This window comes from Dipodomys merriami, unplaced genomic scaffold (assembly GCF_024711535.1).
Source record: "Dipodomys merriami isolate MVZ:Mamm:240054 unplaced genomic scaffold, mDipMer1.0.p SCAF_477, whole genome shotgun sequence".
Lineage (NCBI taxonomy): Eukaryota > Metazoa > Chordata > Mammalia > Rodentia > Heteromyidae > Dipodomys > Dipodomys merriami.
In genome coordinates, this window is record NW_027206043.1 from 149446 (window position 1) to 172005 (window position 22560).

At 45.5% G+C, this 22560-nt stretch overlaps 2 protein-coding genes across 2 annotated transcripts; one reads left to right on the top strand and one right to left on the bottom strand.

Moving 5' to 3' along the window:
• Window positions 1-5486: 5486 nt before the first annotated feature.
• LOC138808804 (olfactory receptor 7A17-like) lies at window positions 5487-6446 on the top strand. Its single transcript, XM_069995016.1, has one exon. It carries the CDS (start codon window positions 5487-5489, stop codon window positions 6444-6446), a length of 960 nt encoding a protein of 319 aa, XP_069851117.1.
• Window positions 6447-12047: 5601 nt separating this feature from the next.
• On the bottom strand, window positions 12048-19575 carry LOC138808768 (zinc finger protein 39-like). Its single transcript, XM_069994953.1, has 4 exons — window positions 19500-19575; window positions 18545-18671; window positions 15649-15741; window positions 12048-14755 (listed from the first exon to the last, which is right to left on the bottom strand). The coding sequence occupies exons 1-4, from the start codon at window positions 19500-19502 to the stop codon at window positions 13158-13160; spliced, it is 1821 nt and encodes a 606-aa protein (XP_069851054.1). The 5' UTR covers window positions 19503-19575; the 3' UTR covers window positions 12048-13157.
• Window positions 19576-22560: the final 2985 nt, after the last annotated feature.

Consider the following 22560-nt stretch of genomic DNA (forward strand, 5'->3'; position numbering starts at 1 on the left):
CCAGGGCCTCATGCATGCAAGGCAAGCACTTTACCCCTGAGCCACCTTCCTAGTCCTCCCTTTATTTTTTAGCTTGTCCTAGGACTTGAAGCTGGGGCCTGGGCACTGTCCCTGAGCCTCTTTGTGCTCAAGACTAGTGCTCTACCACTTGAGCCACAACGCCACTTCTGGCCTTTTCTGAGTAGTTTATTGGAGGTAAGAGTCTCACAGACTTTCCTGCCCAGGCTGGCTTCAACCACAATCCTCAGATCTCAGCTTCTTGAGTAGCTAGGATTACAGACTTGAGCCATCAGGCTTGGCTTAAAAATATATTTTAATATATATTATATAATACATAATATTATATATTAAAATATATTATATATATATTTAATGCTGGGCCTGGGGCTTGAAATCGGGGTCTGGGCATTATCCCTGAATTTTTTCATTGAAGACTGGTAGCTCTACCATTTGATCCACAGCTCCACTTCTGGCTTTTTGGTGGTTAACTGGAGATAATAATCTGGTGGGCTTCCCTGCCCAGGCTGGCTTTGAAGTGTGATCCTCAGATCCCAGCCTTCTGAGTAGGTAAGATCACTAGGGTGAGCTACCGGCGGCGCCTTCTGGGTATTTTTTATTTTCCCAAAAGACAAAATTTTTATTGACTGGAACCAATTAATATTCACCGCAAAAGAAACACAACAATGGTAAGAACACGTAGTTAGGATTCATTGCAATTCCTTTTACACATGATCGCAATCTGCCACCCATATTATGAAGTGAATCATTCATTGGCAGTTCAAAGAAAAGCACATAAAACCTAAGCTACGATTAACTCATTAAACTCAGAAAAATTCAAGAGTCCAGAGAAGCCCCCAAGAGAATGAATACTACTAGATCTGCTTTAAATTTTTTCCTATATTATTTATAAAGCCGAATGCACTTATTGTAGGAAAATGCATGCAATGTGTCTGATGGTGAGTGACCGCTTTTTCAGTGATACTAACATGATCACTCAAGTACTGCATTCTGCTGTACTCTGTGGACCCACCTTGATGACAGAGGTAGCATCAAGCATGTACAAAATAAGCAGGTAAGGCAGTGAAGCAGCTAAACACAGAACAACAATACAGTCTTCACCTCTGACTTCTTCCCCCTTCCCAACCCCCGATTGTGGGACCTGAACTCTGGGCCTGGGCGCTGTCCCTCAGCTCAAGGCGAGCACTCTACCACTTGAGCCACAGCATCACTTCTGGCTTTTTCTGCTTATGTGGTGCTGAGGAATCGAACCCAGGGCCTCATGCATACAAGGCAAGTGCTCTACCACTGAGCCACCTTCCCAACCCACCTCTGACTTCTTTAAGCCGAAAGCCCTCATAACCATTGCAACTGGCTCACAAAGGCCGAGAAAGTGCTCCTGACAAGGATTCCTCAGGCCGTGGCCATCAACTTGTTTAAAAAATGGTAAGCCTGGGGCTGGGAAGGTGGCTCAGTGGTAGAGCGCTTGCCTTGCATGCCTGAGGCCCTGGGTTCAACTCCTCAGCACCATATAAGCAGAAAAAGCCAGAAGTGGCGCTGTGGCTCAAGTGGTAGAGCGCTAGCCTTGAGCTGAAGAGCTGAGGGACAGCTCACAGGCCCGGAGTTCAAACCCCACAATTAGCAAAAACAACAACAAAAACCCCCAAATGGTAGGCCATATAAATTGTAGGAGGAAAGTCACTGAAACCTCCAGAATATATAACCGGGCAATTTCCCTTCAGTGCAGAATAGTGAAGCGGCAGGAAGGTGATGGAGAACCAGGCTTCAGGGCGTCTAGCTGTGCTGTACAGTCTCCAGCTTGTTACAGAAATCAGACAACTCTTTGTGACTACATTCCACAAACCTTCATTCTAGTCCTGAAGTCACGAGGGTCAGGTCTGGCTGGCGCCATCTTGGCCACAGGGTGGATGATGGGGTCTAACATTTTGCCTTCATGCTGGGGGAAGAAATCCCTTTCCCATCACCAGCCTCCCAGGTGACGGGCGTGCCCAGATCCTGGGTGCTTAGTTTTTAAAGCTATCTGGTCTGTCTGATATCCAACTGTTTGTCCAGCCCTTCTGATTTCCCAAATTTAGTCCAAGATTTGCACCAGAAATATTAGCAGAAGACATGATAAGTTACCATTGTTCCAAATATGATGGCAGAAATTCCCTTTTATATAACCGAGCAGCAACACTTTACAGTCATCCCTCCTACATAACACATATCAAATAATATTCACTGAAAAATAATAATCATGGGTTTTATAACACAAGAAAAAAAAGCCTACAATTGGTAACGTTACTTACATAATTTTATTTGGTGTCATTATTAGGGTTTGAACTCAGGGCCTGGGTGCTGTTCCCTGAGAATTTTTTTTTTTTGCTCAAGGCCAGTGCTCTACCATTTAAGCCACAGCTCTACTTCCAGCTTTTTTTTTTGGGTGATCAATTGGAGATAAGAGTTTCATGGACTTTCTTCCCTGGGCCAAGTTTGAACCTCGATCCTCAGAATCTCCTTCTCCTGAGTAGTTAGGATTCCAGGTACAAGCCAGCAGTGCCTGGCTCTTTCTGTGTTAGTTCTTACAAATGATGCCAATCTACAACTCTCATCAAATAAAAGTTTAATGGAAATTATAAATGAGATAGATGGGGTCCCACTGATCACAATGCATGGAGCTCATAAATGGATATGTTTAATGGAAACCCTTTTGTACAACTACTTCAAGACAATACAATTATAAACGAAAGAAAGGAATGGATTATGCGGGGGGGAGAGGAATTTGTGCATCCGTGAAAATATATCACAACCAAACGCCTCAAACTGAAAATATCTGGTGATGCAAAACCAAAATAAAAAACTTGCCAAAGAAAAAGTTAATAAATATGTGAATACATTTTTTTCTTTAAGAGTTGAAATTCTGAGCTTTCCTTTTCTGGCTTTGAATTCAACATCTCCCCCGCCCTCGCCTCCCCGCCCTGATGTTCCCCACACAATTATCAGCCATCATAATATACCACATGCTTAAAAATCACCCCAAAGGACTCCCTTTGTGCAGGTGCTGGAGCTTGAACTCAAAGCCTGGGTGCTGTCTTTGAGTGTTTTTATGCTCAAGGCTGGTGGTCTACTACTTGAGCCACAGCTCCACTTCTGGCTTTTTTTTGAGTGGTTAATTGGAGATGAGTTTCTGGGGGACTTTCCTGCTCAGGCTGGCTTTGAACTGTGATCCTCAGCCTCCTGGGTAGCTAGGATTGCAGGCATGAGCCACTGGCACCCGGCTTCCAGTCAGTATTCTAATCATACTTTATGGAAGTTAAATAAATGATAGTGCAATCTATGGATGCCCGAGCAATGTTTATCAAACCATCCACACATACCTGCAGTAAGTATAAAAAATGGAATGGAGGAAGACATACTTGTAAGGTTTTGTTTTTTTTTTTTATTTTTACAAAATCCCTGTGACACGATGTTTTCACATCAAAGGAACCCGGCTCTCCTCATTGCCACACAGGGAATTACAATGAAATTTCTGGAACCCTTGGTGATTGAAGGGGCCTGGGGCAGACAGGTTCCTTAATTGGCAATTTTATTTTTTTGGGGGGGAATGTAAATTAGTTGAGGGGTTGAGCGAGTTTCAGAAAAGCAAGAGAGCGTGATGCAGAGCGCAGCGAAGATTGCCTTCACCTGGTTTGTTTCTTCTTATTCTGTTTTATTTCCAAGCCTGGTCTCTTGAGAATGAAGACTCTGCGGGGACCATTTTCCTTCTGGGTAGAGCCTCATCCCACAGGGACCTGCCAGTGTGCTCAGGTGTTGGAGCCGCAAGAAGGAAAATCTAGCCGAGGGAGAGGGGACTGGGGGTTACAAATACCCGCTCCTGTACGGTCCTTCAGCATGTCTAACCTTGAGCTCTGTGAGACATTGTCCTCTCACTGCTGGTGTCCCGAGTCTGTCCTGGGGACAGGAAGCCTTCGCCCCATCCTGCCATCTCCTCTGGGGACAGATCTTCCTCCCCACCCCAGCTTCAAGAGCACAGCGGCCTCTCCCCAGAGGCTTCCCTTCTGAGAGGCCTCCATCCAGGTGAGTCTAAGGCCGCACCAGCTGTGGGGGAAGGGGCTCAGGGAATGGCGGAACCAGAGCTGATTTGCCTGGGCAGTGTGTCCGGCTCAGCTGAACACTGGCGAGCTCACCCCTGAGGGAGGGTTCGCTGGCTCCGGCGTCTGTGAGGGCCTGGGTCACCAGGAAGATGTCTGCACGGCTAAGCAAGATGTATCCGGCCAGGGTGATGGCGGATGGGTGGGTGACAGCCGTGGGGGCCAAAGAGCAGGTTGGATGTATAATGCAGCTCAGGCACAAGGACAGTAAGGCTGATGATGGCTTTTGCCATTGTAAGGATAGACGCCGAGGAATAGACACTGGGAGGGATCGATGCTGAACTGAGTTCTCACTTGATCAAACCTTCATGGTGTGTGTGTGTGTGTGTGTGTGTGTGTGTGTGTGTGTGAGTGTGTGAGTCCCAGGGCTTGAACTCAGAGCCGGGGCACTATCCCTGAGTTTCTTTGGCTCAAGGCTAGTGCTCTACCACTTGAACCACAGCACCACTTCTGCCTTTTGGGTGGTTCATTGGAGACAAAGAATCTCATGGACTTTCCTGCCCAGGCTGGCTTTGAAATTGTGATCCTCAGATCTCAGCCTCCCGAGCAGCTGGGATGACAGGCGTGAACCACGGGTCACCTGGCTTGTCTTCAGTGTTTTTATGGCCGAGTATACTTGAGGATGCTGAAATATCGATCAGTGGAAGTCGCTTGCAAATTGGGCCTTGCAATTGCGGTCCACAGGGGTTACATTGTGCAATTCCTGTCTCTCAGGTGAGTCAGAGGAGGAGCAATTAGTGGGTGAAGTAAAGGGCAGATCAACAAAATTTCACCTCAATTAAATTCTGGTGATGAGTCGAAATCTGTGTGTGATCTTGTGAGCCACTGACTGTGTGAATTATAAGTTGTTCAAATCCTTTGCTTCTGTGCAGTGGCAATGGAGTGTTTTTAAATTCCCACCTCCCCCTTCCCCCTCCCCTCCAGGCTTTTTTTGGTTGGTTGTGGGGGTTGAACTCCGGGCCTGGGCGCCATCCCTCAGCTCTTCAGCTCAAGGCGAGTGCTCTACCACTTGAGCCACAGCGCCACTTCCAGTTTTCTGGTGGTTCATTGGAGATCAGAGTCTCATGGACTTCCCTGCTTGGCTGGCTTTGAACTGTGATCCTCAGATCTCAGCCTGCTGAGTAGCTAGGATGGCAGGTGTGAGCCACTGGCGCCTGGCTAATTTCTTGATTTATAGAGGGTTAGAGAAGGCATGTGGCTGGTGATGCAGTGCTGGCCCAGGATGTGAGAGGCCATAAAAGACAACATTTATGGCAAGTGATTCATCATACTCATATTCTTTTTCTTTTTTAATGTCATGTTTTGGGGGGTGATGGTGGTGGTAGTCATCTCAAGCACATGGAACCAGGGAATGGCACCCAACTTTCAGAATTCCTTCTTCTGGGATTTTCCAACCAAGACCCACGAATCCACCCTCTCCTCTTTGGGCTGTTCCTGTCTGTGTACCTGATCACCGTGCTCGGCAATCTGCTCATTGTTCTGGCCATCATGGCAGACCCCCGTCTGCACACGCCCATGTACTTCTTCCTCTCCAACCTGTCCCTGGTGGATGTCTGCTTCACCTCCACCACTGTCCCCAAGATGCTGCTCAACCTCCAGACGCGCAGCCAGGCCATCAGCTACGCAGGCTGCATTGCCCAGATGTACTGCCTGTTGCTTTTCTCTGGGTTGGACATTTTCCTGTTGACCGTGATGGCCTATGACAGGTACGTGGCCATCTGTCACCCCCTGCGCTACACGGTCATCATGAGCCCCCGGCTCTGTGGCCTCTTGGCTCTGGGATGCTGGATCGTAGGCGTCCTGAACTCCTTGCTTCATACCTTCCTGGTCTTGCGGCTGACCTTCTGTAGAGCGCTTGAAATCCCTCACTATTTCTGTGAACTGAATCAGGTGGTCCACCACGCGTGTTCTGGCACCTTCCTTAATGACCTGGTGATCTACGCCACCGCCCTGCTGCTCGCTGTGGGCCCCTTCGCCGGCATCATTTATTCATACTCTAAGATCGTGTCAGCCATCTGCAAAATCGCCTCCACCCAGGGGAAGTACAAGGCCTTCTCCACCTGCGCTTCGCACCTCTCCGTGGTCTCCTTGTTTTATTGCACACTCCTGGGTGTGTACCTCAGCTCAGCGGTGACTCAAAACTCACATGCGACGGCCACAGCCTCACTGATGTACACGGTGGTCACCCCCATGCTGAACCCCTTCATCTACAGCCTGAGGAACCAAGACATCAAGAGGGCCCTGAGAATTCTCTCCTGGAGGGCGACTAGAAAAGAAGTAGTCGATCCGTCCCAGTAGAAGTAAGTGCTCACGATAGAATGGCTGGACGGTTTGGAGGTTCAAAATGGTGGTCCTCTTCAGCCGATAGGGGAACAGAACTTGATCTTTCTCATTGATTCTGATTTTCCATTTCTTTGCCATCTTCAACTTTCTAGGCAAATTCAAGGAGGCCTCATTCCTAAGCAGCGTGTTCCTTGGGCTTTCTCAAAAACCATTGTCTTTGTTGGTGATTTCCTACTTGCCCTCAAATTACTCCATACTCAGATCAGAGGCATTTATTAATTCACATTTCAGAATGTCAAACAGCATGGAGTTCTTAAGAATAGTAGATTCCACTGGGCTTCCATGGCCCGGGCTTGTCATCCGAGCTGCTCAGGAGGCTGAGATCTGAGGACTGTGGTTCAAAGCCAGCCTGATCAGAAAAGTCTGAGACTCTGATCTTTAATTGACCTCCACAAAGCCAGAAGTGGAGCTGTGGCTCGAGTAGTAGAGCAGTAGCTTTGAGCGAGAGAGCACAGGAACAGCAACCACCCTAGGTCCTGAGTTCAAGCCCCAGGACCAACACACACACACACACACACACACACACACAAACACACACACACACACACACACACACACACACAAGAATACTTGCTTCCAAGTAACATTATTATGTCATATTCTTTTAATAAAGGAATAGATGGGCACTGGTGTCTCATGCCTGTCATCCTAGCTACTCAGGAGGCTGAGATCTGAGGATCACAGTTCAAAGCCAGCCCAAGCAGGAAAGTCGGTGAGACTCTTATCTCCAATAAACCACTAGAAAACCAAAAGTGGTGCTGTGGCTCAAGTGGTAGAGCACTCGCCTTGAGCTGAAGAGTTGAGGCTACAACATCCAGGCCCAGAGTTCAAGCCCCACAACAGACCAAAAAAAAAAAAAAAAGGGAATAATTATGAGTTGTAGTATTTCTATTAAAAAAGCTATAACTAAGGTATTTGAATGATTCTTATAATACACAATAATCAGAGATGACTGTTTTTCATGTGTGCTTCCATTTTTTTCTTTTCTTTTTGGTTTTTGTTGTAACAGGGTCTCACTTTAAGCTAGTTTTGAACCATGATCGCCCTGCCTCAGTCTCCCAAATAATCAGATTACTGTCTGTGTTTTGCTTCTTCCCTTTCCTTCCCTTTCTCTCTCTCTCCCTCCTTCTCTCCCTCCCTTCCTTCTTTCCCTCCTTTCTTCTTTTCCCCTCCCCTCCCTTTCCCCTTCCCTCTTTCATCTTTCTCCTCTCTTGCTTTCTGTGTTGGGCGTTGAGTTTCAGAACCTTGTGTGTGTCCAGCTCATGCTTCACCGGTAAACTCTACCTTAAATCTCCCGTCACTATTTCCTGTATCAGTATCTTACTTTGTCTTCCTAAATGAACACAGACATGAACATACCTCACTCAGTCTACTTATTTATTTATTTACCACTTTGAGCCACAGTACCATTTCCAGTTTTCTGGGGATTCATTGGAGACAGTCTCAGGACTCTCCTGCCTGGCCTGGCTTTGAACCCTGATCCTCAGATAGCCTCCTGAGTAGCTGGGATGGCAGGCCTGAGCCACCGGTGCCCGGCTACTCGTTGGGTTTGATCCTTGCATCGAGCTGGTGTGTTCTATTCCCTGTAGACTGCGAGGTGTGTCCCACAGTGCTGTGGCTGGGGTCAGGGGTTCGCACCTCCACCTGCGGGCAACGAGGCCAGAAGCTTGTGATTTGGCCTTAGACTCAGGGACGACCTGCAACGCCACAGGAAACAATTTAGGTTTTGTGTGAACAATTTTAGCAGCATCTGACATTGAACAGCACAGCACACATTGGTATGGACATGGATTCCTTCTCCCATTCTGTCTGTACTAATGGAAGGCTGAGCAATTTTCATCCAGGTGTAAGTGGGCTGGGGATTGTCTGATGCAAGAGGCTTGGGATTGTCTGATGTAAGAGGACTGAGGATTGGCTGATGTAAGAGGGTTGGGGATTAGCTGATGTAAGAGGGCTGAGGACTGGCTGATGTAAGAGGGCTGAGGATTGGCTGATGTAAGAGAGTTGAGGACTGGCTGATGGAATTAATTTTTTTAAAGTTATCTTCCTGTTGCTGTCTGGAAATGTCTAGTGCTTTCCATAAATAGAATTCTTCCTATTTCCCCAAATGAAATTCCTCTCATTTTCTAAATGTTACCATTACCTACCTTCCTTCCTTCCTTCCTTTTCTTTTTCTTTCTTTCGTCTTGCAGACTTTTCTGCCTGGGAAGTTCTCAGTCTCCTACATAGTTAGGATTACAGGCATGAGCACCAGTACCGGCTCATCCCTTAGATATTCCCTCCCCTTCCTCCCGGCCACCAGTCCTGGGTCTTGAACTCTGGGCCTGGGCGCTGTCTCTCAGTTCTTCAGCTCAAGGCAAGCGCTCTACCACTTGAGCCACAACACCACTTCTGGTTTTCTGATTGGTTTATTGGAGATAAGAGTCTCATGGCCTTTCCTGCCTGGGCTGGCTTTGAACTGCGATGCTCAGATCTCAGCCTCCTTAGAATTACAGGTGTGAGCCACTAGCACCCAGTTCCTTATATATCTTTTTATCCTCGAGTCACTTTAACCTTTATGATCACTTGGTGGCACAGAAGAGAGCCTGACTTTCCTGACTTTCCTTCCAGGCATGTAATCCAGAGCCAGTCAATTTTCGGCTAATAAATACATTTATTCTTCCCACACCTCCTGCATAGCTGGAAGGGAACCTTTCTAATAGTTATACAAATAAACTCCCTTATACAGAGTAAGTAGCTGTCATCAGACCCCAGATCAGATGTCAAGAATAGCCAAGTAGCAGATTGTTAGTTTTACTATGTTCTTTCCCCCCTTTTAATTAGTGGATTGGTCAGTGATTCTAGTCCTCTGAAGGCATCCTAATAAAATACCAAGATCCTCAAATGGTGTGCTGGCGGAGTCTTCCTGAGATCCTCTATATCTTCCTGAGTTTGTGTTTGGCTGTGAGACCATACATTGTGTTCTAAGGCTTGTTTACCATGTTGTTGGCAAATATAGCACTTTTCCACCTGGGCATAATTAAACCTCCACTGAAGTTAGTCTTTTAGTTTGTAAACAAAAGACTTTTTTCTTTTCTTTGTTATGTGGGACTAGTGTTTGAACTCTTGGCTGTTGCTCTACCAACCCAGCCATACCTCCAACCCCAGCAACAGAATTTATTCTTGTGAGTCACCTTCATAATTCTACTGTCTCTGAAACCCTATGTGACCTTTACTTTGTTCCTAATTAGCAATAATAGTGCCAGCCTTGTGAAGAGTTTATAACTGGTGCTTTTTGTTCCCAGTTACTTGAGTTTTCCCCCTTTTCTTTAATTTATTCAAGGATAATGATATACAGTAACTCGACACAAATTCAAAGCACCCTAACTTGCTGAATTTATACAGCCATACAAAAATCAATGAGTGCAGCTGGCGGGATTCCACGTGTGCAGGTAAAAACAATTTCCCAAGAAGGTTTAAATGCTTATAAAATTAAGTTATGCAATTTATGTAAGTTGTTAAAATGTCGTGAGACTCTCTGGTCCATCTTTTTTTTTTTTTTGTCGGTCATGGGGCTGGAACTCTGGGCCTGAGTGTTATCCCTCAGCTCTTCAGCTCAAGGCAAGCACTCTACCACTTGAACTACAGTGCCACTTCCAGTTTTCTGGTGGTTTATTGGAGATAAGACTTTCACAGCCTTTCCTGCCCAGGCTGGCTTTGAACGGCGGCCTCAGATCTCAGCCTCCTGAGTAGCTAGGATGACAGGCGTGAGCCACCAGCGCCCGGCTCTCTGGTCCATCTTATGGATAGAGCTGGAGGTTGTTTTGTACAGATAAATACAAATAAAGCCAATACAGGAAAAACCAGTTACCCCCACATTCTCACTCACGAGCAGACACTACAAGTCTATCTCTCAGAGGTGTGGAGTGTAACAGCAGCCATCATCAGAGCCCAGGAGAGAAAAAGGCGGGTCAGGGGCAGGAAGTAACAGGTTAAAATGAGATGGAAGAAGTCCTTTTGTACCACTCCCAGCAGCCGGGTTGAAGCTGACTAAGGGAATGGGTCAGGAGCTCAGCATTTGCGCACAGGCTCTGGGCACTGCCCTGATCCCTGGTCCTGCTCAGATGCAGGGAAATGAGCCTGGTTGCCATGTGGATGTGCTGGTCATCGGCTCCTGGGCTGCTTTCCTGCTCTTAGTTAGCTTCATCTCTGTGTGTATTGGATATTGCCAGTTGCCATGGGAACTACCTTTTTTTTTTTTTTACAGCCTTTCCATGTCCTCCCACAAGCCCCCCAGATTTTGTCTTCTGAAGTAACAAGCGTCCAAATCTATGGGTGGGGGAGCCCCATTCAATTCTCTGTAGGGGAAGGAGACTCAGGACTGAGACTGGAGGTTGTGGGGGCCTCAGAAGCGACAACCTGGAAGCAGATACATGTCACAGTGGAGATCCTGGAGGTGGGCTTCAGGCCAGGCCTGGCAGTCACATGACTCGGAGGGTCAGGAGTGAATGCCTGTCACCAAGTTAGGCCCCAGCCAGCAGTTCATTTCCCGGCTTTGGTGGTGGTGAAGTGGGGTGGGGGAAGGGGGCTGTGGAAATCAGTAAAGATTTCCACTCTGGTCTCTCAGAACTGCCTGCCTGCCAGAAAAGACATCCTGGGAGATGGTTCTAGAATCGGGGACTTGGACTGTTGGAACCTGTCTGGCAAGTCTGCAACTCTCTTGAGGGTCTGGAGGCAGGGCCCAGGGAGAGAAATAGTGCACCAGCCATAGGGGCACTAATTTTTCCCCTTGTTTTCCCCTGTGGTTCTCAGGTGATTCTCTGCTTCTTCCTTTCCTGGGAAGGTATGGCCACTGGCTGCCAGGATGGCGTTCTCTGCTGCTTGAACTGGAGGAACATGTCAGATCTTCTCTCTCTGTCTCTCTCTCCTCTCTCTGTGGCTATTCCCCATTCAGACCAGTAGTGGAGTGTTCTAAGAGTCCCTGAGCTGTGTGTGGCTCAAGTGGCAGAACACCTGCCTTGAGCAAATAAAAACTAAAGAACAACACCCAAGCCCTGAGTTCAAGCCCCAGTGTTGGTGCAAAAAGAAACAACACAGCCGGGTGCCAGTGGCTCATGCCTGTAAATCCTAGCTGAGATCTGAGGGTCTCAGTTCAAAGCCAGCCCGGGCATGAAAGTCTGTGAAACTCTTATCTCCAGTAAACCACCAGAAAACCAGAAGTGTGCTATGGCTCAAGTGGTAGAGGGCTAGCCTTGAGCTGAAGAGTTCAGGGACATCGCCCAGGCTCTTTGATGATTAATTGGAGATAACAGTCTCACGGACTTTCCTGCCTGGGCTGGCTTTGAACGGTGATCCTCTGATCTCAGCCTCCACAGGTGCCTGACTAAATTGGGGAGCTTTTGTTGATGTGAGCTAGCCACACAGATGATCACAGAGACGATGTGCACATTTCCACCTGACATCCTGGCCAACCTCTATGTGTCCTAGGGGGTTTAGGCCTAAACAAGGACCAGTTTCTAGTCATGAAACCCACAGACGTCCCAAGAAAGAGCACAAGGCACACCAGAAAAGGCCATTAACATCCTATTTATTTGCTAGTATAACACTGAATACTCTCAAGGAACTTAAAACACAACATTTGAGTCTTCCTATAGATTAACACTCAAATTACCTAAATTGGATTTCATCCATTGAATTTAAGGCATTTTCAACTGTTATAAATTCTAACATTCAAAGAAATTTGTGACAATTTAAAATATCCCTCGCCCAATGTCCTAGCTTAATGAGGTACACTCAGGGTACTGCAATTTTCCTACTTTTCCAAAAGCTGATTTGAGCCAGCAAGGCGACCATACAGTATGGCTCCGTCAGTGTGATTGGACAAGTAACCGACATTCGAGGACATCTTGTCACTGAGGGACAGCTCAGCCCCACTACCTCCTCCACATTCTCAGAGCCTCCGATTTTCATGAATTACCCAATGTCTGACTTCTGCTGCAAAGCCTTTCCAAATTCTCTGCACTCCTGAGGTTTGTGGAATGAAGTCTTTGATGTACATGGGGGCAATCTGTGCAGAGAATTTCCTACACTGGAACCTGGTGCTTGCTCACAGGAGTTTTCAAGTCATTAAGTCTTAAAAACATCTAGTTTTAAATCTGTGAGTTTTAGATGTCATATACAGACAGCACAAGTTTTTACTCAGCTTCCCTTTTTTTATTGGGGGATTCCTCTTTGGGGTCCCCTTCAGGATGGACAGTCTTGCTACTTTCTTTCATGACATTCACTTCCAAATAAAATTATCTTAAAACATCATATCCTGTCATTTAGCCCAGATGAACTATCAAACCTGAGTTAATGAGACACTCCAGCCTTAGTTTCTCAAGTAGCTGAGATTAAAGCAGGCACCACTAGGTCTGGCAATTGCTTATATGCACCTGGGTTCTGGCTTGTATCCCTTTTCTTATACAGAGGTGACCATATGTGAAAGCTTTCCTCTGTGTGTGTGTGTGTGTGTGTGTGTGCGCAGCAGTCCTGGGGTTTGAACTCAGAGCCTGGGCTTTTTTTGTGCCAGGCTAGCTCTCACCACTTGAGCTACAGCCCAGGGTACACCGATGCCCCTGAGGCTATGATATCCCTACACTTTTTACAGTGAGGGACGGGGACAGTGTTGTCTTACATTCATCTCATTCACAGGGCCATCTGACCCACGTGACGTCGCTGGTGCACATGCAAGGACTTCAGAACTTTGAATGCTTTCTTACACACCTCACACTCGTAGGGCTTCTGACTGCTGTGAGCTCTCTGGTGGACGGTGAGGCATGACTTCCACACAAAGGCTCTGCCACATTCGGAACACTGGTAGGGCTTCTCGCCGGTATGAATCCTCTGATGGATGGAGAGGTATGAAGCGCATTTGAACATCTTCTTACAGTGCGCACACTCATAGGGCCTCTCATTTGTGTGCGTTTTCCGGTGCACCCGGAGGCTGGATGCAGAATAGAAAGCCTTCCTGCACTCCTGACACTCGTAGGGTTTCTCACCCGTGTGGTGTCGCAGGTGGACTGTGAGGAGGGACTTAGAGCAGAATGCTTTGGGACACCTGTCACACTGATGGGGCTTCTCACCTGTGTGGGTCCTTTGGTGCACCGTGAGGGAAGATAAACTTTTGAACGTCTTCCTACATTCTGCACACTCATAGGGTTTCTCACCGGTGTGAGTTCTCTGATGCACAATGAGGTATGACTTACAACGGAAAGTTTTCCGACACTCTCCGCACTGATAAGGTCTCTCGTCGGTATGGATTTTCTGATGTGTGAGAAGGGAGGCCCAATGGCTGAACAGTTTCCTGCATTCGTCGCATTTGTACAGTCTTTCTTTTGTGTGATTTCTCTGATGCTCTGTGAGGTGAGACTTGTAACAGAAAAATGCCCTGCATTTCTTACACTCATAGGACTCCTTACCTATGTGAGTTCTCTCATAAGCTTGGAGGTTCGCCTTCTGGGGAAAGGGCTTCCTATAGATTTTACATCTAGTAAGTTTTTCCCTAGTGGACACCTGCTGATCACCGCTTACTTCTGACTTCTCGCAGAATCTCTTACATTGTGTATGCTCTTGGTGCTCTTCCACTGTGTGTGTTTCTTCTTGTTTTATGAGGTGTGATTTCTTGTGGAAAGATTTCTCACCATTACTAGGTTTGTAGAATTTCTCTCCTTTGTGGGCTTCCTTGTGGTCACTAAGCTCAGACATGTTACAGAAAACTATCCCACACATATTACATCCAAAAGATTCCTTCAGAACCTGGGCTACTTTTCGGGCTACAGGCGATACCTGCTCAAAGGGTTTCTTGTATTCGTGAAACTTACTCCAAGTGTGTTGCAGCTGAGACTTCTTAGGTGTCAATGTCATCCTCGCGTTAGCCTTTCCTGGCTCTAGATATTGAAAATACTTTTGTGAACTTTGAATCTTATTCTGTAGATCAGAATGTTCTGGATATCTGAGGGGTTTCCCGTTAAGAGCGTCAGGTTCCTGTCCGGGGTGCAGGTCCTCAAGCTCACCATGGTGTAGCACGTTTTGGCTTACACAGAGCCCTCCAGGCATCGCTACTGAATAGCACCCATTGTTTCTGTTCAGATTTGAGGTAGGGTTTGAGTTCATAGGAAATATTCTGCCTACTTTAACTGTGTGTTCAGCTGATGTACTACTACTGTTCATCATCACAACTTCCTGAAAATCTCTCTCTGGATTTTCCTGGCCAATATCAAGTGGACCATTCATTTTCTGGACAGCTAAAATGACATGAAAATCATCAGTACCAACAAAGCACATCAAACATTCTGCAACTCTAACATAAATGTAGTATCACCATTACCTAATAGTGTAAGATTTTAAAATAATATGGATCTAAGGATTTTGTATCTGGTGATGAATAAAACATGGCATTGGGAGATTTTCAGTGCTACTTTCTCTTTTAGTTGCTCTACACCTATGAAATGTGCATCATCTGTTACCATAGGAATCCATAACTCCATAAATTCTGCAATGTGCAATGTGTAATGTGTATGGCACACAAAGCTTGATCTAGAGCTTTCTTCCTCATTTTATCAGCTCCACTTAAGTGTCTGCCTCAATAAATATGACTTAAATACTTGTTTCAAGCTACTAATTCCCAAATTTGTATTTACATTATAATCATGACAACAGAAGTCTACATCTTATTCATCCCTACATGTTATATACCAAATTTTGAAAGTACTCACTTCAAAATTAGTAAGGAACAATCTCTTTAATAGTCTTCCTTTAAGAGCTAACAATTTATCTAGTGCTTTTGTTTTCTTCTTAGTCTTTGTGGCTCTTATCTCAATACCAAATAATTTTATCTTTGTGTCCCCTTTCTCCCTCAGAAAGCTGTAAGTTTTATAAAAGGAAGTACACGTTTGATTTCTGCTAACATCATACAGCTATAAAGACCAGAGCCTATGACACAACCAAACAGACGTGTGGTAAGGAGCTAACACGGGAGCAAAACAAAGCAGGCAACCCAACAGGGATGGTTTTACATGTGACAATCTGCCTCGGAAACCTAATGCTGCTGCAGTGTTAGAACACAGCTCACCATGGCCAGGATTGGACGAGCTACCTCTCCTCCTCCTGATCCTCCTCCTTGCGGGCAATGACTGACCTGAAAGGCTCCCGTATAGACCTTCTGCTGCCATAGCTGGCTCAATTCCTTGCTCCAACCTGAAGATTAACTCTGGTTTGGTACTGCAGTGCCCTGTAAATGCAAAATAGCTTAAGATTCATTGCTAATGCTAAGTCAGAGCCACGGAGCAGACATCTCTAATTTATCAAGTGTGTGGTGATGGGACCAATTTTAAACTTTAGAGAAAGTATACACTCTCAATCATCATGGCTACAGTTTGAAATCTACTATACTAGTAGATCTAGTATAGGTAAGGCTATTAATTTGATCCTTAATTTGTCAAAAAAGTTGTATGGGAAATAACCTACAATGATGAATTTAAGAAAACAGACATCTTGGGGGCGGGTACTAGTGGGAGAGCAGACAGAGAATGAAGGTTGATAAATATGGTCAAGATACTTTAGTACTCTGTGGAATATGAAAAAATATTATGTGTAAAGATGGAACAAGGAAACTTGTTGGAGTTGTTTTTGGAAGTGTGATGAGGGAGAGGGGCAGAGGACATAGTCTGATCAACTTGTATGGTTTGCACATATATTTCATGCTAAAATAAAATTTCTGTCCACAAATAACTGATGTAAATTTAAAAAAATGGGAAAAGTGCTAAGGGAGGAATCAGAATAAACGAGAGGTGGCACAATAAAATTAGAAGGTTAACTTATGATGTATAGGAGATATTAGGAAAAGAGACAGAGTACATAAAGAACAAATGGGAACTAGCTGTGGTGAGGTACTCTTGTAACCCCAGCATTTAGGAAGCTGAGACACCAGTACAACATCACAAGACTCTCTCAAAACTCTAAGAAAATACAGCAGAAAAGAACCAACCAGGAATTTGGGAATAAAGAACTCATATATTAAAAAAAAAAAACATGCAAAGAACAAACAAGCAACTAAACAAAAACCAACAGCTAGAACACTTAACGGGAGAAGTAACCAGGCAGAATTAGAAGAATCAATATCTTAAGAGTGAAGATAGGTTACTTTAAAATAATTCAGGTGGATTAATAAAAAAGATATAAGGTGAGAAGGAAGACAAAGTCTTTCATACACAGACCAACATAAACAAGCTAACATTTGTACTACAGATGCTCCAGTCAGGGAAGGAAAAGGATATCAAACAGGTATTCAACAAAAGAATTGTCACCCAAGGGAGAGATATGAATATAGAGGCCAGGAAGCTTAAACAACTCCCGATTTTTTGGCTAATAAAGGCTCTGAGATATATTTTCCTCAACTCATCACAAGTACACAATAGTGAGAAAATCCTAAAAATAGCAAAAAGCACCACGTCACTTATAAAAAAATTCTAGAGGACCAGCAGAAAACAGAATAGACACAAGAGGCTATGCAAAAAGTCTTGAAAGTTTCCCCCTGAGACTATTTTATCCTAAAAATCTGTCCTTCAGAATAGAATCAAATAAACACCTTACCTAGGAAAAAAAATGTCAGGAGATCCACCACTAGGTCAGATTGACAGGAAATACTTAAGTACATCCTTTTACTAAAAGACATAATTGCCACCATGAAAACATAAGAATTTATAAACTCAATGACAGAAGCAGACACTCAAAGAATAAACCCTATCCATACAAACATCAAGCAGACAAAAAAGATTAAGGGGAGGAAAAAGGAAAACAATATGCAAAACCATTAGAAAAAAGTAACAGAGTATCAAGTCTTTGTAAATTTGATTTAACCAGATGAAATTCTAATCACAGAACTTAAGATATAGACTCACTGAATGGCATAAAAGTAACTTAGATGCCATGGTTATCTGCCAAAAAAAAACCCCACTTCAGGAAAAATGCACATGGAATCAAAGGGAAGCTGTGGAAAAGATTAACTGCGCAAGTGGAAACAAACAGATAGGTGACACTGCTGTCATTTAATATGGTACATTTTTTAAAATTAAGAAGTGCAAAGAGGAAAAAAGGTCAGTATAAAATGATGAGCTGGGCGCTGATGGCTCACACCTGTAATCCTAGCGACTCAGGAAGCTGAGATCTGAGGATCACAGTTAAAAGCCAGCCCAGGCAGGAAAATCCGTGAGATTCTTATCTCCAATAAACCACTAGAAAACTGGAAGTGGCGCTGTGGCTCAAGTGGTGGAGCACTGAAGAGCTGAGGGACAGTGCTCAGGCCCAGAGTTCAAGCCCTATGATCAACAACAACAACAACAAAATATGATCATAATTCAGTTGCACTGATGGCTCACACCTGTAAGCCTAGCTATTTAAGGGGTTGAGATCTGAGGACTGCAATTCTAAGCTAGCCCAGGCAGGGAAGTCTACGAGACTCATCTCCAAGGAACACCAAAAAGCTGTAAGTAGAGCTGTGGCTCAAGTACTGGACACCAGCCTTGTGTGAAGCAGCTAAGGGACAGACAGAGCCCAGGTCCTGAGTTCAAGTCTCAGCACTACCACATACCAAAAACGGTCAATTCAAAAAGGGTCCAGTATAATGATAGACATGCACAGCCAATACTGAATACCTGATTATATAATGCAAGTATTTACTAGATGTAAAAGATGCAGAATAATTTGCAATGTGGCAAAGCATATTAGCCTAACTATGAGTGACCACCACTAATTGAATATTTCAGAACAGCCAGCGCAAACGATGTTACCTGTTCCATGTGCAAAGAAGTTGTGTTTGCTTAAACTGATAAGACTAGCCAATAACTGAGACCTGGTCATTGTAACTTATTTGTCTACTGAAATGCCACACTGTAATGTGTTACTACTTTGTGGATGTGCTACTACTTTGTGTCAGTTCAAAGCATGTAATAAGGCAGTAGAGGTAAAAAGTCAGAAATGGCTGGTGCATTTCCTACACCAACAGAAGCTCTTCTGTTCCTGCAAGTGTCACTGACCCACGAACATCAGGTTGCGGTAGGTGTCCAACATCACGTTCCTGTAGAGTGTCCTCTGAGCATTGTCTAGGACCTGCCACTCCTCCTGGGTGAAGTCCATGGCCACATCCTCAAATGTCACTGGCTCCTGAAATGACACTTTGCTCCTCATTCCCAGTCCACATGCCCTGGGAATGCCAATACCCAAATTCTTAATAGTGTGCAACTGGATTTGTATTCTATTCTGAGGTAGAAAAGTCAATGCAATACGATTACTGTGCTACTTACAGGGCACAAGGGGTGAAAAGGACTTTGTATTGTTTATGATAGGATTAAAGAAATTTTTGCTATTGATTTCTTTTTCTTTTCTTTCTTTTTGCCCTCCTAGGGCTTGAACTCAGGGCCTGGGCGCTGTCCCTGAACTTCTTTTGCTCAAGGCGAGCGCTCTACCACTTGAGCCACAGCACCATTTCTGGCTTTTTCTGCGTATATGGTACTGAGGAATTGACCCCAGGACTTCATGCATGCTAGGCAAGCACTCTACCACTGAGCCCACTTCCCGGCCCTAGATTTCTTCCTATTGAACATTTCTTTGATCCTGTAATTATACCTGCAATCCCTGCTACTGAGGGAGGATCATGGTTCAAAGCCAGCTCAGACAGGTAAGTCCATGAGCTTATCTCCCGACAAAACCACCGAGAGACCAAAAAGTGGAGCCAGTGGCTCAGGTGGTAGAGCGCCAACCTTGAGCAAAACACCTAAACAGTGCTCAGAGACGGCGCCCAGACCCAGCACGGACACACACAAGAAAAAAGTGTTCGGGACAGAGGGAAGACACACCAGAAGGCCAGTAGGGACCCCTCCTTTCCCCCTTTTATTTCACCCCCAAACAAAGCTGCCCTAAGGGCCCCTCCCTCCCCTCCCCCACCTCCCCTCCCCCCTCCCCCAGCGCTGCCTACTGTACCCCCACACCCACCATTCCTGGTTCTGGGGGGGGGGTGTTGGGTCCACCTGGCACCTTCACAGGGTAAAGACGCTGCGGTCACCCAGACTTCCCGCACAGCCGGTAAACGGACTCCAAGATGGCGCCGAGATCGCCCGGTGTTCCGCACATCCGCGCGAAGCCCCGCCCCTTCTCCTCTCGACTTCCGGTGTCTTGATTGGACAGTCCTGACATCCCGCGCGCTGCCAATCATTTTAAACGGACCTTCAGGCCTTGCCCGGGCTCAGATTTTGAGTGACATGAAAAGGCACCAATCCCTGAATGAGGCCCAGGGGGCCGGGCGCGTCGGAATGGCAAGGCCGCAGCCTCTGAAGGTGGGACTTCCTGTGGGAGCGTCATGGCGCCGTGGCGGGGCGCGCGTCGGCCCTGGGGTGGGAGGGCGAGGAGGTTATGGGTTTGTAGGTAATGGGGGGTGTGAGTTAGCTGTCAGGTGAGGTGTTCGCGGCTCTGCGCGCTGCGTCCTTCCCGCAGTTACCTGCTGGGGTCTCACACCCCCGGGATGAGGTTTCTGAGAGGAAGGGCTCCATGTGGAGTCTGCACTGCGCACGCGCGGAGGAGACACGGCCCACAGGCTACCTCAGTTTCCCTTCCTTCCTTCCTTCTCCCTCCAGAGAGAAGAAAGCTGATTCCGCTCATCATGGGATCCTGGGACATCCCTGGAACTTACCTCGGGGTTTGGGTACCTTTTACACAGCAAGATTAATTTCATTTTGAGTTAGAAGCTGAGCGTTGCCATTTACATTTTTGTTGGTTAAAAAAACTACAATAAAGTAAATTAATTAAAAAAAAATAAAAGGGTCAGGAAGTACACCGACCTTTTTAGACATTCGAATGCACCATGGATGAAGTGTGCATTGGAGATTGCTTTGTTTAAATTTTACACATGTCTATTTCAATATAATTTACGATTCCCTTTTCCATTGACACTGAATTCCCTAACCAAGTTAAAATGAAAAAATTAAAATGAGTGTTGTATTGAAAAGCAAGAAACAAATGTGTTTATTAAGATGACATCATTGCATAAAATGAACTAATACAGAGATTTGGTTGTGGCTGAATACAAGAAAAAGAGTTGTATTTAATAATATCATTGGAAAACAACTTTTAAGATATATTTCTAAGCTGGTCATCAGTGGCTCATGCCTGTAATCCCAGCTACTCAGGAGGCTAAGATCTGAGCACTGTGGTTCAAAGCCAGTCTTGGTAGGAAAGCCCATGAGATTCTTATTTCCAATTAACTCCCCAAAAGCCAGAAATGGAGATGTGGCTCAAGTGGTAGAGTGCCAGCCTTGAGCACAAAAACTCAGGAACAGTTCCCAGGCTCTGTGTTCAAGCCCCAGGACTGGCACACACATAAATTAGATCAACTATATATATATATATATATACATATATATGTATACATATACACACATTTATATATATGTATATAAATATACAGATATATGATGATCCGGGGTCCTAGCACTAGCCACACACACGGGGGAGGGGTTGTCTCATGATGACCATATAATGCAGGGGGTGATAGATGGCCAGAAAGCAGTTATAGGCCATCACAGCACAAAGCTGTCCAAATGACAAATGATACAAAAAAAGTACATCTGGGCGATGCAGCCCACGTAGCTGATGGCCTGGCTGTGCGTGTGGAGGTGGAGCAGCATCTTGGGGACGGTGGTGGAGGTGAAGCCGATGTCCATGAAGGACAGGTTGGAGAGGAAGAAGTACATGGGCATGTGCAGAAGGGGGTTAGAGTTGATGGATAGGATGATGAGCAGATTTCCGAGCACAGGAGATCGGATACATGGACAGGAAGAGCCCATATATAAAGGGCTGCAGCACTGGGTCCTCTGACAGTCCCAGAAAGAATTCAGAGACATAGGTATAATTTTGTAGTTCCATATACTATATACAAATATCAGAAAGAGAAGAGTCACACAATTACTTTGGGTATTAAGTGTTCTTTCACATGAGGACCTTGTCAAATCTGGTTAAGTACACCTGTATTTTTGTCTGTATTTTTGTTGAATTATATTGAATAGTCTTGGTGAATAATTCTTTTTATGCATACATTGAGTTGTCCTACAACTTACAAAAAAAATGAGAAAAGGTATAAAAGAAAACTATCACTGGTTATTCATACTTTCTAAATTGGTATCTAATAAGATTCAAGGATTTGACCACACAGTGTGTTAAGGCTTTCATGAATACCCCAAATTTATTTATTTGTTTGTTTGTTTGTTTTTTGTCAGTCATGGAGCTTGAACTCTGGGCCTGGGCGCTGTCCCTCAGCTCTTCAGCTCAAGGCAAGTGCTCTACCACTTGAGCCACAGTGCCACTTCTGGCTTTTTCCTACTTTATGTGGTGCTGAGGAATCGAATCTAGGGCCTCATGCATTCGAGGCAAGCGCTCTACCACGGAGCCACCTTCCCAGCCCAGAAAACAACTTCCTGAGTAGAACTTGAGTAGCTCAGCTAGTAGATGCAAGGACTGACACATGCAATTGCATCGGGCTCAAATCTTTCTGCACAGCAAAGCCCAGTCTATAGAATGGGAGCCAATCTTTGCCACCTGACTATCAGACAAGAGACTGATCATTGTCAGGATGCTCCCACGTGCTTTAGGCAGAACAGAGTTTCTTAGGAGAGAGAAAGCAGCCAAACTTCAGGCCCACACAAGAGCTGGAGAGAGCTTATGGTGGGAGGGAGGGTTTATCTAGGGAAAATTGAGGAAAAGGTGAGGCCGCACCAGGTGAGGAGGTGACCTCAGAGGAGGAGGAAATGACCTCGGAGCCTGGGGGACACCCACTGCCCCCAGGAATGCCAGTTGCTTGGGTCACAGGTGCTGGGTGGGGACTTCTAGGCTGTATGGGCAGAGAACAAAGAGAAGACGGCCATTTCTCCCAGGCAGACCTAACAATCATCAGGATATATGAGCATTTACCAAATTATACTCTCCCCCCTCCTCGAGAATCAATAACTTGATTAATAAGTTATCAAAAAGAGCTAAGCAGGCACCTCTCAGAGAAAAGGTATAA

What these genes read in the sequence shown, in the direction of transcription:
- LOC138808804 (XM_069995016.1), top strand. Translation starts at nt 5,487, where the DNA reads ATGGAACCAGGGAATGGCACCCAACTTTCAGAATTCCTTCTTCTGGGA.
- LOC138808768 (XM_069994953.1), bottom strand. An exon ending in CCGCAACCTGATGTTCGTGG is followed by an intron (nt 15,742 to 18,544) that starts GTCAGTGACACT and finishes TTGCATTTACAG; the next exon opens with GGCACTGCAGTACCAAACCA. An exon ending in TCTATACGGGAGCCTTTCAG is followed by an intron (nt 14,756 to 15,648) that starts GTCAGTCATTGC and finishes ATGTCATTTTAG; the next exon opens with CTGTCCAGAAAATGAATGGT.